The sequence below is a fragment of the Dreissena polymorpha genome, chromosome 13 (genome assembly GCF_020536995.1).
Source record: "Dreissena polymorpha isolate Duluth1 chromosome 13, UMN_Dpol_1.0, whole genome shotgun sequence".
NCBI lineage: Eukaryota > Metazoa > Mollusca > Bivalvia > Myida > Dreissenidae > Dreissena > Dreissena polymorpha.
The window spans coordinates 62,060,037-62,079,557 of NC_068367.1; the positions used below are offsets into that span (position 1 = coordinate 62,060,037).

Here is a 19,521-nt window from a genome sequence, read left to right on the forward strand (position 1 = left end):
TCTAGTAACCCGAATTATGTATTTAAAGAAATATGTATTATATGTATGTTACAAGATTGACAACAGTTTATGCTTTTGATAAAGCAGTCATGCCAAGGAAGAGATTAGCATGTAACCAGCAAAGTTCATCCTTGTCTTCAACACTATGGTGACAACAATTAATACATGTATGATAAAGTAATTAATAAGCATTGTACTTTTTTTTTAATTTAGAACATTGACTATTAAGACTTTTAAGAGAATTATGTTCTCTGTGCATGTCTGGCAGACATGGCAAAAGACCGTCACAATTTACAGGCCGGACTGGCCTATGAGGAGAAATAATTTACAAGCCAGTTGTTAATTTCACATGCCTCAATTTTAAGTGTTTTATCCTGGAGGGATATTGCATAGTAAATTCAAAAAGGGAATGTTAACATGTGGTTGATTTATGAAAGGGCAAAAATAGTGTGAACAGCCTGATTTGAAGAAATAAATGTGTTTTTTCAGTTTGGGAAAAATATTTACTCATATAAGTGTACACAATTGAATTTTAATGATGTATTCAAGACAGATTTCAGAGAGAATTATGTACAAAACAAGAATATTTTCATCTTGATGATATAAATTTATTAATAATTTGTTATGCTATGTTCGCAAAATTTAATTTTAAAAAGAAAAATAACGATGAAGATTGACCAATATTGCGTGTTATATTGAATATAATATCAATAAATTGTGGACAAGTATGTTGTCTCCATTGTGTGATGTATTATTGATGTGTTCGTAGAAGGTTGCTTATTAGTAATCAGTTATTTATATATCTTTTATCATTGCAGATTTTCGAAAATGCATTTTGCCAATCTTGGTGCAACCTGAGCTTACCAAGTTTACATCATACTGTCAGTTAGGACATTGTGTAGATGATAATATGGAAAATATATTGTGTTGTGATATACTTTTTTTTTAAACAGATAAAGTGTTATATTCCAGACTTAACATGACATTTTTCATCAAGGAATAACAAAAATACAATTTTATTGATATGCATGAATTTGTAGTACATAATATCAACAATATGTATCTTATGTTGTTTTTTTAACAGTCTGTCATCCATATTAAAGTAAACATATTAAGCATGTTAAGTATGTTTAGGGAATATAATGTATACATTTTTGTTGTTTCTGCAAACTAAGTCAGATACATGAAAATCTGTTTTATGATTAATGATGAAAAACTCACTTATAGTGATCTCACTCTAAAATTTTCTGTCCAGTATTATAAATAAATTGTATTGTATGCCTGGTATGTGTACTAAAAATAAAATCACAAATACTGTTGTAGTTCATATTGACATCAAGATATGTGATGTAAACATATTTAGTCATATAATGTATACATGTATATTATTTTTACCGGTAAACAAAAATTAAGAAGTGTAACATTCAATCTATGATGATGTGTGCCTTTAAATATGTCTTGCTGATTGCTATAAGTTTGTTAAAGTTAAAAATCGTGTTTTTGAATCTCTACATATGAAATGAGTGAATTTTGTTTTCTATCAACACTTATACTAAGTTTAATAATATATTAACTATAAATATATTGTTTATAACACATAGCATGTATATGCAATTGAAAATGAACTGTTTCCATAGCAACTTTAACGTAACTAATTTAAATTTGTCTAATTAATTTTATCAATTGTTGAATAAACTAGAATTGCTAATTAAAAAAATGTCTGGCAGTATAGATGCACAACACAAATTGTATCATGAGCCGTTGTTTATTTTAGTTTTTAATGTGTAGCTATACAAACTGTTCAATTTTTTAATACACACCTATTTAAAGAAAATGAGCAAACATTTTTTTTTAATTATAAACATATTTATGATGTTCATATCTGTCAAGGGCATTTTTTTATATTGCTGTTATGAAGGCCAGAAAAGCTTATGGGACGGGGTGGTTTTTGTCCGTCCGTGCGTTTCCGCGATAAAGTCCACAGTTTTCATCCGATTCTTTTCAAACTTGTTCAGTGTCTTTAATTTAATGAGGACCCGAACCCTATTGATTTTCAGGTCACTTGGTCAAATGTCAAGGTGACAGTGACTCGAAATAGTAAAATGGTTTCCGGATGATAAGTCAAGAATGCTTAGGCCTAGGATCATGAAACTTCATAGGTACATTGAAAATGATTGGCAGATGACCCCTATTGCTTTTCAGGTCACTAGGTCAAAGGTCAAGGTCACAGTGACTCAAAATAGTAAAATGGTTTCCGGATGTTAACTCGAGAATACTGATGCCTAGAATCATGAAACGTCATAGGTATATTGATCATTACTGGCAGATAATCCCTATTGATTTTCAGGTTACCAGGTCAAAGGTCAAGGTCACAGTGACTCGAAAAAGTAAAATGGTTTCCGGATGATAACTCGAGAATGCTTACGCCTAGGATCATGAAACTTTATAGGTACATTGATCATGACTGGCAGATGACTCCTATTGATTTTCAGGTCACTAGGTCAAAGGTCACAGTGACCAAAAACGTATTCACACAATGGCTGCCACTACAACTGACAGCCCATATGGGGGGCATGCATGTTTTACAAACAGCCCTTGTTTAAAAAGAGCAATGTCGAAGCAATAAGTCCAGAATGACTTCCCCTTGAATATGAGAAAATTTTGAAATCCCGCTTGTTTACGCAATTAATTCCACAGTTATCATCCAATTATTTCCAAATTTGCACAGTATCTTTATATCAATGAGGACTTGAACCCTATTAAATGTGAGCAGTATCAAAGAAAAAATGTACACAATAATCTCCCGTTGAATTTGAGAAAACTCTGCTTGTTTGCGCGTTTAAGTACATAGTTTCCATCTTATTATTTCCAAACCTGCACAGTGTTTATAGCAGTAGAGCGATTCAGGCCCTCATGGGCCTCTTGTTAGAAATTTGATGCTCAAATTTCAGATTTTGATTTGTCAGTTGTAGCACTTTCATAATATATGCCTAACTAAAAAAGTCATTTTTTTACCAGATGGGTCAAAATCTCGTTTCCAGCCACATATCTTAGTTAGAAGGTGATTTTTCCAGCGGTTCCGTAGTGTAGTGGTTACACGCTCGCTTCACATGTGAGAGGTCCAAGGTTCGAGCACCAGTAGAATCAAATTATTTTATTTGTGTTCTATGTTAACTTTTTGTTTTGATGTAGACATTTTAGTTTAAATAAATATGCTGTTTTATTGTAACCATTTTTTGTTTTTATAATGCCCATGAAATATATGTGTTAGAGGGTGGGGCTTCGTTAACACATTAAAACTTTTACAGTACATTTTTATTTAAATTAATGGATGCCGCGCGGTGACAACGTTAATTATAATTTCTTACATCTCTGAAATATCTTATAAAAAATACACGTGTTTTTATATTAACAAATAAATGCAAACAACACATCTATTATGCATGTATTTTTGTTGTTGTTTATGGTTGTCTAGCATAGGCCCTAAGTACTATCCCTACCACATATAGAGCGCGAAGCGCGACACGTACTATTGATTGTAACGATGAGTTGTGATAAGAGAAGCAGCCGCTTATCAAGGAGGAGCTGTGTCCCAGCAACCCGTTTCCCTAGAGTCAAGCACTCCTCGGAGTTTTTTTTAGAACCACATATAGAGCGCGAAGCACGACACGTATTACTATCCAGGTGGCATGGACCTTTTGGTATGGACTTTTTTAGGTGACACTGTAAATGCGCGTTTTGTGATACTTTTTCTGTTCCTTAATTAGCGCGAAGCGCGACACGTTTTACTATCCAGGTGGTATGGACACTTTGGTATGGACTTTTTTAGTTGACACTATCAATGTGCATTTTGTGAGATGAAGCAGATTTTTTAAAACCTTCACAGTTCTGTTCCATAAATGAAAATTGCACACGGATGCCAGTAAAAAAAGGAAACCAATGTTAATAAAATTAACTATGGAATATTTGGGGGTTACAACACAAAATCATAGATAATGGTTATTTGGGGGTTATAACACAACATCATAGATAATGGTCATTTGGGGGATATAACACAAAATCATGGATAATGGTTAAACCAGTATCTTTTTCTATTTTGTTTAAAATTATCGGCCAATTTATTAATATTTACAGTAGAAAAAATATTGTATCATGCAACTTCATTGAGTGCCTTTTACACTGAAATTCCCGACGCCCTTTGATGCTTTGCATCAATACTTATCTTGTAATGAATTATATTATAAACGTTATAACATATGATCAGGTGGACGTTAACGTTTAATGTTCATAAATGTGAAGGATATTTAGCATACTTGGCAAATAATACCATCTTGTTTCTTCAACGTCCTGGTATACATTGTTAATGACTTTAAGACCATAGGGCCAGTAGTTTGTGGTTATAGGGTCTTTATAAAGCCTTAATTGTTATATGTTTCTGAAATTCGTTTATAAAAAAGATGACTAATTTGTTAAAACTAGTTTAACAAAATAAAAGTAAACAGTTATAGTATTTTGATTTCTGTTTAGTATTGATGCAGTTTAGAGAAGACCCAGTTTTGTCAATCAGTGTTTGTTGTACAATACACTATTAGCACGTTTAGAGCAGAGCAATGCTAGACCTCTGGTTCTATCCATGGTAGCAGACAAACAATTGTTTTGAAAAAGTCAAATATTTCCATTTAATTTGCTCGATTAATGAACGGTAGAAGTTTGCAATAGTAAAACATCCTAATTTTATCAAATTCCAAGATTCCAATAAATAATGAAATGTTTTACCGTTCTTATTGTTGATTTTACATTCTATAAATGTGTTGTTGCATGTGTAAACAAAGTATGTGCGCGCGTACTAGTGTCGGGTTAAACACCATATAATATTATGTATTTCCGTGACTGATAAAAAAGGTGGTTATTGAAAAACGGTAGTGGGGAATTCATGTATGTTATATCATATTCATGTCGATCAGTCACTGAGTATGGTTTATGAAAGTGAAATTTCATATAAAAATGCTCTATGACTTCAGTCTCTAAATAGGTTTAGGTTTCATTTCCAAAATTTTCTAGGGGGAGAACACCCAAACCCCCAAATTGTAGGAGGAAGACAACCCCTCCCGAACATACCCCCTTCGCCACTTCGTTGCTCAATCGTTGATGGGAAAGTTCGCACTCCCCCTTTCAAAAACCTGGCTACGGGCCTGTAAACAATTGCTAAATTCCAAAGAGAATGATAACGTTATAAACAAAGCCATAGATAGATACAGGAATAATACAACTCCCTAAACGTAACTTAATGGCATCATGATGCCATCTGATCGCCTTTAATATAAGACACGGTGTCAATTGCCACAATAGCAATACAGGACAAAACACGTATCAATATAACAGGACTCAACAAATAAAATGATTCCAGCTGTGGTCGCGAAAAGTCATTACACAGCTTTTGCGATTTTAACCCATTTTTAAGCATGTTCTTACATACATAACCACCTTTAGATACACATTTAAATAAACAAACAAAGGTAAAACATCACGAAGACAGTGATCGAAAAGTAAAGCAAATCAAACCGTTTTGAAGACGAGGACGTAGTTCGCAGCCTGAAATACGAATTAATACAGACCTTATATACCCTGGATGCATTTGTTTGGAGATCTGATGGAGGACAGTGATATGTTAAGTTTCTAAAGTACGATATGTTAATCAGGGTCGAATCATTTGACGTCATACCAATACAATCGCTGAAGGTCAGTTTGTTCATTTCAGCGTTTGCAATGCCGGCGTTGTTCATGTCTGCAAAGGATAACTGTACACTCGGACACTCGTGCACAGGAAAAGCCAAACCGGCCACAAAATAAACCTGATCACAACCCGTCACAATCGGCTTGACTTGGGGCCCGAACACTGCTACATCGGCAAACACAGGCACGGTTATTAGACGTCCGCTGATGGTCACATTAAGATATGTCAGCCTCGTTGACATTTCCCTCGCAATTTTGTGTAAAGTTTCCATTGGACACGTGGAACTTACCGCTAAACGCATCATTGCGGAGCCCGTACTTGTTCGACTACTGCGACACATTTCACAGGAAATATTGTATGCCGTTAAGACGTACTCTTCAAGAATCGAGGCAAACTCCAGAAAGTCACCTGATGTCAATATGCCTAATTGTACATACGTTAGTTCTGAAGGAACTTTAAAGAAAAGTGTCATACCAGTCATTTTAACTAAGTTCACACATTGACCATCGAACGCCATTGATCCTCGTGGACAAATGAGCTTTCGGCATTGTTTCTGAAAATACAAGACAGTTATCATTTCATGCTATGCGATACATGAGTAAACATACCAACTTAATTTTAATCTTGTATGGGTCAAATAAAAATGACAAACTTTGATAATGTCATTCTCAGGAATAAAAACTAAAATAATGTGTTTGTCTGATGGGTTTTTACTATACTTTTTGTGTGATGGAGTTTTTTTATACTTAATAAAAGTTTTTCAAGGATCGGACTATCAACGCCCGGTTATCGCCCGACATCGGATTAATTGTACGTTCATCGGCAAAATCAAGGTATTTCCAAGGGTCATAAACATCGGCCGTCGAACATCTATTGGCCGGAGGACGTCCGCACGATGACTGGCGGAAGCCGGACGGAGCTCGTCATGAGACACGTACACAGATTCCGATGTCGGGCGATCGCCGGGCGATAAACGTGCTTTGATCGTCCGATTTTATTCCGATTTCAACTCGATTCCTTCACGGATCCGACGTCGGGTAAATTTTTTAAAGAGACTTAAAATTACTCAGAACGCAACCTGATGTTGCAAAAGGACCAGGTGACCGTGCGATTATCGGCCGGCGCCGGAAAATACGGAAAACATCGGAAAAATACGTCGTCCGCTGATCGGACGGTGATCGGTCACTATTTGTGACTGAGGTATTAAACTGTGTCACCCATCGGACGGCGGACGGCTCCGACCTTTCAAGTTTTCCCGATGCCTGGAGATTGGACACATCGGCCGGCGCCCGGATTATTTGTTACTGAGGTATTCAACTGTGTCACTCATCGGACGGCGGACGGCTCCGACTTGTCCAGTCTTCCCGATGCATGGAGATTGAACACATCGGCCGGCAGCCGGATTATTTGTGACTGAGGTATTAAACTGTGTCACTCATCGGACGGCGGGCGGCTCCGGCGTGTCCAGTCTTCCCGATGCCTGGAGATCGGACACAACGTCCGGCGACCGGATTATTTGTGCTTGAGGATAACTTTAGTTTAAAGTCGCATAAATACACGTATAGTTTGTTGGGAGTATTTCGAAAGACTCTTCGATTCTGTCGCGATCCGACACGATTTTCCGAATAAGTGCGTTCTAGTACGAGGTGATACGTTGTATTTAGTTTATAAGGAATCAATCCGCTTTATGACGATATGATACGATTGCCGTTTCGATGTTTTTCATGATTTTACAAAAAGCATTAAAGATAAGAGGTGCAACTGGACCCGAATGATATAAATCCAACCCCGATTTTATTTATTCCTGATATCGCAATATTTCGCATCAGAATTTGTGAACAAGGTCGAATACGATCATCACGATTTGGAAGTACGAATGCATTAATAAGATTTGCAGCGCTTTGTTAAACAACAATACGATCTGATACGATTTGTAACGACTAGTTAATCGTACACATTTCACACCGTTCAAACAATTTACCTTGATTAACACGATTTAGAAGAAATCAAGATCCAATTATACCTTATAAGATCGTATAGGATCAACACGATATGGTCACGCTTAAGACCACGATAGATGAAAATTATGTTCTATAATGCGTATGTAACACCAATTATTGATTATGGATATGTCACATGGCTAAATGCAAATACTAGAGACATAAACAGCATATCAAAACTGCAAAGAAGGTTTTTAAGAGTAATATTACGTAATAACTTAAATATAAATTATTATGATTTACCACAAAAAAATACAATGGCTTTCTTTTGAAAACAGATGTAAATATTTCACAGGTATAATTATTTACAAATCTATTCATAATTTAACGCCCACATATATTGACGACATGATAAAACTGGTGAAAAACAATAATTACAATTTAAGATCGATATCAAACAATGATTTGACGCATAAAACACCTCACTCAAATCTTTTAAAAAGGTCGTTTAGTTACTCTGGTATGGAAATATGGAACCAAATACCGGTAAGTATTCGCTAACCTCTCACTCTTACCACTTTCAAACATAGGCTTAAGAAATATTTCCTCTTTGAGGCGCAAAATGAGTCTCACGCGTAGTAACATTTTTCTGTTTTCCTCTTATTCAAAAGTCAAATACTCCTCCATAAGTGTCGTAATGATTACTGTAGATTTAATTTCTGCAAACAAATATACATATTGCTTTTTCAAACTATTTATATAGCAAGGAGGTGCAGGCTATTCTTCATAACAGTTTTGTAATTTCATATCCTATTGTAAACAACACTGCTCATGAATATTGTTTTCTGTAATTATAATATTTGTGTATATCAGCCACTTCTGTCAATCGTAAACTATTTCAAGAACAATGTATTCCCCATTTTTAAACTCTGACTTTGTGCAATAAAGTACGCGGCTGTTTTTGGTAACTTTTTGTTATTGTTATTGGTCGTGTTAATTAAGATATGGTAATTATATTAGTGTGTGTGTATAGGTGTGTGTGCGCGCGTGTGTGTGTGCGTGTGTGCGTCAGAGTGTGTGCATATGGGAAAATGTAATCAACAATACATTTATATTCTTAAATACTTTCTGTTAATAAATGTATGTTCCTTGAGACCATTTCAATATTGAAAGAGAAATTAATAATATAAGAGAAGTCATATAATATACTTGCTTTTTATGACACTTCTATTACACTGTTACAGTACTCTTATGCCCATCAAAGTCTACATGTTTGCATTATAATGTAGAAATGCATTATACATACCATAGTTGTTTGAATGCCTCAGTGAAAATTAGATTGCCTTTGTTAAACTGTTTGCATGACTTTGTATCAATGTGTTGTCTTAATGAGTTACCTTCGGAAAATTAAGAGATTATTATTATTTTTATTATAATTGTTGCGCCGATCGTGATAGTGGGTACGTAGCCTACGGATAAATACAGTGACCATCCTAAATGGCGATGCACAAAGCCAGTGGATAAAATGCATGCAAAGTTTCCAATTAAAATTGGCTCAGTGTTCAAAAATACTATACCAACCGTCATGTAATCGTAGACTTCTGTCACCTTACAATATTTATCACCCGTCTGCTGGTGTGTGTTAACCGATTTTTGGTAGTCAATAAGTGTGGTTATCATCCCATTTTTAAATAATCCCGTATTCTTGCCTCCAAAGTGTTTGACGTTACATAAGTGGTTAATATTGCTATTTCCATAAAGTGGATTATTACACAGGTAACAATCTGCGTTAGCATATGCAATCAGCGTTTTAGTAGACTGTCTATATATTATTATGTTATTAGCGTTATCAATACAGGCATCCTCTCGGTCAGAATCTACGTCATTTGTTTTTGCACATTGTCGATATGGCCTGAGCACGCATCGATTGACTTTCTCTTCTGGTGGGACAGCCACTATCGAACAATGGTTACGGGCATAGTTGTCCCGGTCTTCCAGAGAGTCGAACGTTTGGAAAAACAAGCCGTCACATGATAGTATACGTATGCCCCACCTCGTGAACGTGGTAACTCCATTACACAGCGCACAGTCCTCATTACGGTACACCCGCCCTGTGGAATCAGAGACTATGATGTCGAGGGATCGCGAAGCCTTTCCGCACAGCTCCGTGCTTTTATGAAAAATATTTCCAGGAGGGCATGAGGAGATGATTCTGTAGCCATATTGTTCAGAAGGGTCGTCGAGGGTAACATTTATGCCGTACACATTATACCAGGGTACACAGGGGATAATGGGCGGTTGATCTAGGGCGTCAAAGGTGATCGCATCGGGGCAGCAATTTTGGAACGAGTAGCAGTCAGCTTCACAGGAGCACTCTTCGCAACACGGGCTCACATCCGGATCTGTATTCAACTAGTACAAGATATGGATATTAAACAATATACTTATAATCTAAGAAAAAGGTTTTCTAAATATTATGTTTTCAATAATACAAATTAATTTTGTAATGTTTTATGAAGGGATAAATTACAACGAAAAGAAATAATGAACGTTTTTTAACTTCTCAAGTCTGTGTGAACACATCATTAGTGTAATTGACTTAATGTATTAATGTATACATATATAAATGACTATTTAAATAAATATACATATATATATCATTTTATAATCAAATATCCTGGAAAAAGAATGTTAAGCAAAGCGTGGAGCTAGTAGTTATTACACCCGTCAATGAAAAGTCTTGATCGAAACAGTTATCGCTGAGAGTGCTGACCATGATTGAGAAGATGTGTGTTTCGTGCTGTATGAAAGCCGCTGCATTTTGAGTTCTTAAAGCGAGACTACAGGATTTTTATATGTTTTAAATTGTAATAAATTGATACAAATATGTTACAATAACACAAATAGGCAAGAAAAATTATACATTGAAAACGAATTTCATAAAATGCAGCACAGACAAATTAGCGCACCGAGCCGATTATGACGAAGATAGTTCGTACATATTTTCCTACAATAACCGAAGCATTCGTCTTTTTATTAGAATCGGAGTTTTTGTTCGTGTGTCGTATAAATAGATATCGTTGCAGTAAATTAAAATGATCCGTAAAACTAAATTTAGATTCACATCGTACATGCATGATATACATGCTGGCGAATTCGACTGTACAGACATTCTCGATTTCAGAATTAAATAACTGGCTTATTTCGCATTTTCGACACATGTTCTTCTTAACTTTTATTTTGATTTATATTAAAATATATGTGTAATAAGTTTTTTTACACATTTTATATAAATTCATATATGTTTGACAAAATCGTATAGTCTCGCTTTAATCGAACAACGGAAGCTATTCAATGAAATTAACTTTCACCATGTATTATGAATGGTATGCATGTTGGTGAGCTAGTTTGTATGTGTTTTTGTTGAAAATGATGCCGTCGAGAAAATGTACGCATATCAATTTCTGTTAATGAATTATAAACGTGTTTTGTTGATTTTATTTAAACGATATTGATTGTGTTCAAATTGGTTTGTAGACTGTTATAAGCATTCTAAAGTAGTTTTAGTACATATATTTTTTAACAATTATATATAAGTATTAATTTACGGAAAACATTTCAATTTCACCTTTTAACTTGTAAACATTACCGGAGTGCCAAGGAAAACAAACATAAGTCTAGGAACGATAGTGAACATATACTTTTATTCTTCAGATGACATTTCAAATACCCAGCAGATCAACCGTACTATAGCACGTTGTCTTTTACTTATGTCAAGGAACCAAATCAACAAACAAAAAGCACGACAGAGCTGGTATGCATGTATATTTATTGCAAAAGTTAATAGTTAACATAGACAAAAAATAAAAGCTTACCTTTGATGCATTTTCATAGCAGATATTGTTATATGGACACACTTCTTTAAAGCTTTGGATATATTGTTCTGAATGTCTCCCGCACACACAAGACAGTACGTGGTTTAGTATGAGAACCACACATGTCCTTTTCATTTTGTAGTTTGTTCTTCCAGAAGTCAACATTATTAAATTATATGAAAGTCGGGTGATTGGTACCTATGAAATGATTTAAGAGGAATAGAATAAAAAGGCATTGAAATATATCAAGCAAGTCATTTACTCTTTTTCAGTTTTATAATTAATGATTTTGATTCGAATTTCGTTTAAAGAAACATCAAGTAAAGAAGAAATAAAACGAGTCTATTAGTCCGCAATTTATTTCCACGAGAAACGTCAAGCACGCCTCAATGGTGAAAAACAATCAAATGTTTGTTAATCCACAAATATATATATATGCATTGAAACGATAGCGTGCGTTTAAAATAAGAGCTTGTTCGAAGTAAAAAACATTTTCCAATTTAGAGTTATATACGGGTTACCAATTTGTCCAATACTGGGAAACCATACGCAATACAAATAATGTATCAAAAATTCATTGGACACAACGACTCTATTGGAAACGCCTTTCCTCATTTTCCAACCAATAGCCTCCAAATATAAGTCACAAATTATTGACAAGACAACAAACACATACATCGATTCAGTTAAAAAAAATATTATTTTCATCGCAGAAACAAATCTTAAAATTCCCGTCGATGTCTTTCTAGATCATAAGATTTGTGTTGTAAATTCCCTATGTGTATCACTTTATATGCCCGAAAACAAATGATGACATCAAAATTTGACACCAGCTGCGTGCCGGTATTTATAACGAATGATAATCAAGATAAAGTATTGTATAATGAAGTAAATTGTAATATATCTACAGTGTATTGAAAAAACAGTTTTTCATAATGTGATAATGATATATTTAAAGGGGCCTTTTCACAGATTTTGGCATGTATTGAAGTTTGTCATTAAATGCTTTATATTGATAAATGTAAATCGTGGATCTAAAAAGCTCCAGTGAAAATTCAAGAATAAAATTAAAATAAGAAAAAAAGAAACCCTCAACAGGGCTCGAACAACTGACCTCTGGAGTCATGGAGTAAAAAGTCTACCACTTAGACCACTCGGCCATCCGTGCTCATACAACGTAGAATGTATTTTATACGTTATATAAGCAATACTCGTAGTTTCACAAAATATAACGACAACAACAGAACTCTCCAAATTATTTAATCGTTTCGCGTTGCAACGCTTTATAACTTTCAGGTTTTTTAATCGTAAAAAGATGCATATAATGGCTATTTTTGAGCATGGTGAATGTTCAGTATTACTGTTTCCTCGTAAATATCCTAACTTAATCGAAAATTTGCGAATCTGAAACAACTTTTTTTAATTTTGTCATTTTACCAAAACGTGAAAAGGCTCCTTTAATGTTTAAGCACCGCAATAAAGGTAATGACAATCATCATCAAACACGTGTCATAGACAACACATGTAAATAAACACAATACGTCAAGACGTATGTCGAACAAGGATGCCCCACAGTCCACTTCTGTTTGAAAACTACACTTATTTTGAAAACATGAACACAATATCGTCCTCACACACCCGAGTTTATTTGGTAGTCCGAGCCAGGGGTTTATCAATTTCTTTGCTACGGTCATAATTCATTTTAAACCGCAGGTTTGAAGAAAAAAACTTCATCATTATAATACAGTACGTTTAAAATTGTTTTAATTAAATCACTATTTTAATTCAATTACTAATCACTATAAATCACAAAATGCCTTAACCCTAGAAGGGATTTTCAAGTAAAAATTAGATAGTATAAAGCATCATTATACAATTTTATTTATGAATTTACGCCTTTAAAATATTAATTTCAGATTTTAATAAATCACAATTTGGTTAAGCACAAATTAAAGTCTCTATAACGCTCAAAATCAACGACATTTCCGTTAAGTATTTCGTAAAATAAAGTTAACACCTTAACAATCAGTGTTCCTTGTAGCAATAGCCAAAATTTCAACGCTAGATGTGGTATGATTACATAGATTTTTGTAGATACAAAATGCTCGTTTTTATTTATTTGTGGCCACAAATAATTCCCGCGAATATATCTTTTCATACGACACACGAACACCATGTTAGTGTTCATGTGTCGTATGAATAGATATGCAAAACAATAATACAAACGAGCATTTTGTATCTACAAACATCTATTTCATCAGACCACATCTGGCGTTGAAATCTCGGCAATTGCCATAAGGAACACTGATTTTTAATTGTTTAAGTTTATTTTACGAACAATTGTACGAAATTTTCGTTGATTTTTAGTAGTAATGTTACTTTAAAGTGTCTTGGCCATCAAGTATTAAAAAAAGTACAACGTATCTACAAATAGGTTATAAGACGTTATTATTTTTGGTGACGAAGTAACTCTATTCTCTAAAGCATGTTTCTAGCAAGAAGGACAGTATTGAATGCCTGTGTAATGACCGTTCAAGTGCCGTGGTCGCAATTCTTGTCTTCTTAATAGTCATGCTATACGTATGGTGCGGTAATTTATTGGCAATCTGTCACTTGTCTAGTGGATGTGAACAACAAGTTGTCTCATTATAATGTATCTGCAGTTTCATATTTAATATATCTTGACATAATACGATATCACGAATATTATTTAAACAACCTAAAAAGAAAATCCGTCATCTGATTACAATACGTGCGAATTGATGTTTCAAATGGTTTGACTATTTAGTGAGAACAATTCAATTAATATATCTCTAATATGAAGGTAGCACACCCAATAGAATAACAATTACAAGTAATCCACATGTATATTGAATCGGTCGTACATATATTTAAGCACTTAAAGAATAACATATCATTCGAATTATGTAGATATGACAGAAACATATAGTTGCATTACCTGATAAATTAACAATAATAGGAAATAATTCTTGGATATAAATTTCAACATTGTGCAGTATACTAACACAATGGTAGAGCACTATTCAACATTGTGCAGTATACTAACACAATGGTAGAGCACTATTCAACATTGTGCAGTATACTAACACAATGGTAGAGCACTATTCAACATTGTGCAGTATACTAACACAATGGTAGAGCACTATTCAACATTGTGCAGTATACTAACACAATGGTAGAGCACTATTCAACATTGTGCAGTATACTAACACAATGGTAGAGCACTATTCAACATTGTGCAGTATACTAACACAATGGTAGAGCACTATTCAACATTGTGCAGTATACTAACACAATGGTAGAGCACTATTCAACATTGTGCAGTATACTAACACAATGGTAGAGCACTATTCAACATTGTGCAGTATACTAACACAATGGTAGAGCACTATTCAACATTGTGCAGTATACTAACACAATGGTAGAGCACTATTCAACATTGTGCAGTATACTAACACAATGGTAGAGCACTATTCAACATTGTGCAGTATACTAACACAATGGTAGAGCACTATTCAACATTGTGCAGTATACTAACACAATGGTAGAGCACTATTCAACATTGTGCAGTATACTAACACAATGGCAGAGCGCTAATCGTCTAATGACACTATTACTAAGGAAATGCAATGCATCTAATTGTGAAACTGACATACTTGAATGAGGATAACATGGATTTTAGTCATGAAACGTTACTATGGGTATTTTCGTTCCAAACATACAAATAGATTATATACAGTTTACAAAACGTTTTCTTAAAAAGTAGTCCAAAGAGCCATATGTCAAATCCAAATTGTGACACTATCACTTTCAGTAACTAATATCGTATTTTACATATATAATTAAGCTCGATTGGTCATTGTCGGCTCGGATACTACTTACAAGTACCCCGGGTACTCTTAAGTATACTTACATGTACGTCGGGTACGGTTAACATACTTTAACGTACCAGGGCGATATTAGACTTTAACCGAGTTGTTTTCTCGCCCCAAATCCGATGTCGTAAAACGTGCCACCGATACTGTAAAACGATATTATTTATCTTAAACAAACTTCTCTTTAAAGAAAACCTACATCAACATGCTTTTTGAGAATGAGTTTCGATGATATAGAGGCCATTTAACAGAAAATAGACACTAATGTTCAAAAAATTAATTTAACAAAAATAGCCGACAACGACCGATTTAGCGTTCAAATTCCCGGGTACGTATATTTACCGTACCCGGTGTACATGTAAGTATACTTAAGAGTACCCGGGCTTCATGTAAGTAGTACCCGAGCCGACATTGACCAATCGAGCGATAATTAAGTGTTTTGTCTTGACTTTACTGTCGAATTGCCGTTGTTTGTCTATCAATTAATGTGACCATCAGTAGTAAAATAAAATTTTATTTTAATTGGCACTATTGAAGTGCCCATGTTTGTTTAATTGAACCATCTAAACAACCCACATACTTATCCGTCTTTGATTGTTGTTTCATTAAACTTATCAATGTCATTCCATGTATGATATAATTCAATCAAATAAGGAACGTTGTTTTTAAGAAATTGCTTGCTACACAATGTTAAAAAAGTCTTAATAAACAATTCCTTCGTAACAGACAATTTAGAAGTCCCTTACCGAATAAATGTTGTAGAAATCAGAACATAATCTCCATAAATTTCAAAAGCGTATTCATTTATTTAACAGTAGAAACCACAATTTTTATTTAACGAAACAACTGAAAATAACTTGCATCTAAATACTGTGTTTCGTAATTTATGCACTTTTTGAGTCACTGAAGTATGTGGATATTTCGAAAAGCCACAATGATGGGTAGACAGACGGACAAATCTGAAATAACGGACATGTTCCCGCTGTAGGCCTCTTTCCACATAACAGGTTTCATCAACCTAGCTAACGTTTTTTTTATCTCTAGATCAAGACTTAAGTAGTTTTCAATTATTTTGGTAACCATACCATCATAGAAACCACATTTTGACAAACGAAAAAAAAATGAAATGACGTGCATATTTCGTATATGACCATTGAGTGATCTCAGGGTCAACATATTAGTTTTCTAATGCTTTTCGCAAGCTAAACGACCACATTTTCTGACGGCAAAACGGGGCGTTAACATAATAAATTTCACTTCGGTACACAGTAAGATGTATCAACCTACATGATTTTTTATCTTTTCTTAGCGGAAACACCTCCGCAGTCAACATAGATTGATAAATGTTTCGCCTTGTTAAAGATTGTTTACCACACTAGGCAAACAAATAAACCAGAACTTTCGGGTTAAGTTGAAAAAATAATAATGTATAATATAGTATGTGTGATGTTTTCAAACATGAGTCAACTATTTCGATCGTTGTATGTAATTCAATTATATATGATGCAATACAACGGTTAATTATAATTTAAGATGCACACGTATTTAAAGGCGTCGTCTAATAAATAGCACAAATGTTAACATCGGATCAATCAAACGTTTGTAATGTATACTAGCTTACGTATTTAAATGGTTTTACTGATTTTCTATAATAAATAAGTATTTGATGCATTATCGAATAATAACAACTTTTCATACTGCAGCCACATACTGATCTGAGGTACAAACATGTGGACCAAAAGTAGTATGCCCTTAGCAAAACTTAACATTTTGAAGATATTAAAGCGGTTTTCCTGTCGCCTATATGTCTATACCACATGTTGTTAACGATTGTAACAGATACAATTTGTGTAATGGGTGGAAAGCAAAAATCAATTTTCATTGTGGTACAATCGACATTATAAATATTGAAAATGAATATTAAGGACATATCACTTTCTGAAATGGTAAAAAGTGGGTGGAGTAATGTAAAATAATAATTCCTCATTTTAACATTCTATATTAAGATTGGAACATTGTGCAGAACTAAAACAGCATATACTTCAGTGAAACATGAACCAGTTCTTATGAGATCTTTCAAAAAGAGTAAATAATCACATGTTTCACCTTATAAACCACTTTCTTCTTGGGCGTTGTAAGTCCTTATTTTCTTTTTTTGTAAACAAATCCATTGACACCCGCTAGAACTTACACTACTGTAGAAGATAAAATTAGAGTATTATTAAATATAACACACTAGAAACACTGAAAAAATGGATCCTTTCTTGTAAGAAAAAATGTAAACAACTTTAGTCTAAGTACAATGAGGTTGATCATGTGATCCTTGCGTGATATTTGCAACGACTTTAAACTTGTCGATTTGAGGTTTCTTATCGGATGGTTGACATTATTATTTGAGTTGACGTAAAGCGTAGCCATTTGTTTTTGGCACAAAACGATGGGCATACTAATTGAATGATTTTTATGACTTTAGGTTGAATCGTTGACGAGTGGAAACCTTATATGTCCTACTAAGTGTTTATTATATAAATGAAAGGACGTCAACACTTAATGGTTATGAGTTTTTATATATGTTTTTCATAAATAAATCAGTAATCGAATATCATAGTCATGATATTTAGGATAAGATCTGTCTAGCATCTTGATTATATATTTGGGCGTTTTTACACCGATGCCGATTTGTTTCGATTAATGGGTTCAACAGTGTTTAAACTTGGCATACAAAATAGCAATATGGACACATTCGTTGAAAACTTTTAAATTGTTGACTTGCGGATGGCGATTTTTCATGTTTTTTATTTAGTTATATGAATAATATCATCAACGACTTTCGTGGACTTGTTATGTGCTTTTAAAATGTATTAACATACACGCTAACATAATGATAATAATACTACTACTTATTATCATATTGATATATCTTATTTACTTGATACATAGAAACACAGTCTTAAAAATGACAACCAAAAATTATGTATTGCACACACAAACCTACACAGGGATCATCCAAGCCCAAAATTTTAGGGAGAAGTGATTTCTCCTTCCAATTTTATCAGGGAAAAGTGAGCCAACCTTTGATCAAACGCGTTAAGGTACTTTATTATTAATGGTTCACAATTAATAAACATACATATATCTAAAATAAATTATGCTGAAACACTGACTAAACATTTTATGTTAAACTGCCATGATGTTATAAAGATATTGCTCTCCTAAGAACTGTAAAACATGTGTTTTATTTGGTCAAAATACACATTTCATTTATATATAATTACTACTTAAGCCAAGAGCCTGAGGATGTAGCATAAAGGGAATATACTGGGCAGAGCCCTAGCATTTTGTTCTTTTTTTAGTCTTTCTAGGTGCAATTTCTGGTTCGTACATTGCAAAATATGGTCAAATAGACCATAATTTACTACACACATGCTGTGTTGCGGAGCATTTTGACGCAGAAGACAATAATGAGTGAACGCTGATATCCGTTTCGCCTTTTTATCATCACTGAGCACACGAGCCACATATCGGTCGCAACGTTCTTTCATGTTCAGAACGTTTGAAAGTACTTTGTGCTTGCGTGAATGCCACATACCGGTACTGGCTTTTTCGGGAATTTCAGCAACTGTAGTATTGTATGTTTTTCTGTTCGATGTTTTTCACATTCTTAACCGTTTCTGATATTCAGTCGGAAAAATCAACTTGCCAATAGAGAATCGCGTGCAAAAAAGTTAAATATTTCCATTAAAATTTTGTCCTTTTGGCTTTTGTGTAGATATGACAAGATGTAAAAATATATGCTATTATATCATTTTACTGTATTATTATTATGCCGCAGTACACTGTTTTTCAAAAATGACCAATGAAAGTACGAGAATGAAAACATATCATATGATCACAAAAACTATAAATTAAACAGTTTATAACGCTGTCATTTAACAATATTTCAGATTAAAAAAGGTTTCGTTGGAATTTAAACATTACCTATAATAAAATGATGTACACAAAAGCATTCACTAACGCCAATAAAGGATCACTGTTTACAGAATTATCTCCCCTGTCATATCAACGGTTGTAGCATC

The 19,521-nt window shown here is 34.0% G+C and overlaps 2 protein-coding genes across 3 annotated transcripts in view; both read right to left on the reverse strand.

The window, feature by feature from the left end:
- Window positions 1-5,280: 5,280 nt before the first annotated feature.
- LOC127855498 (uncharacterized) lies at window positions 5,281-17,801 on the reverse strand. 2 transcript variants are annotated; one of them, XM_052391139.1, is made up of 5 exons: window positions 17,552-17,801; window positions 15,484-15,591; window positions 11,550-11,747; window positions 9,256-10,086; window positions 5,281-6,287 (listed from the first exon to the last, which is right to left on the reverse strand). In XM_052391139.1, the coding sequence occupies exons 2-5, from the start codon at window positions 15,505-15,507 to the stop codon at window positions 5,499-5,501; spliced, it is 1,842 nt and encodes a 613-aa protein (XP_052247099.1). In that variant the 5' UTR covers window positions 15,508-15,591; window positions 17,552-17,801; the 3' UTR covers window positions 5,281-5,498. The 2 variants fall into 2 exon arrangements, with proteins under 2 accessions (XP_052247099.1, XP_052247100.1); XM_052391140.1 differs by lacking the exon at window positions 15,484-15,591.
- A 793-nt stretch (window positions 17,802-18,594) lies between these two features.
- Window positions 18,595-19,521, reverse strand: part of LOC127855499 (dipeptidase 1-like) — an 87,624-nt gene continuing 86,697 nt past the window's right edge. Inside the window, exon 12 of the transcript XR_008037571.1 lies at window positions 18,595-19,423. The gene's annotated coding sequence lies outside the window, so the exon portion shown is untranslated. The remainder of the gene's footprint in view (window positions 19,424-19,521) is intronic.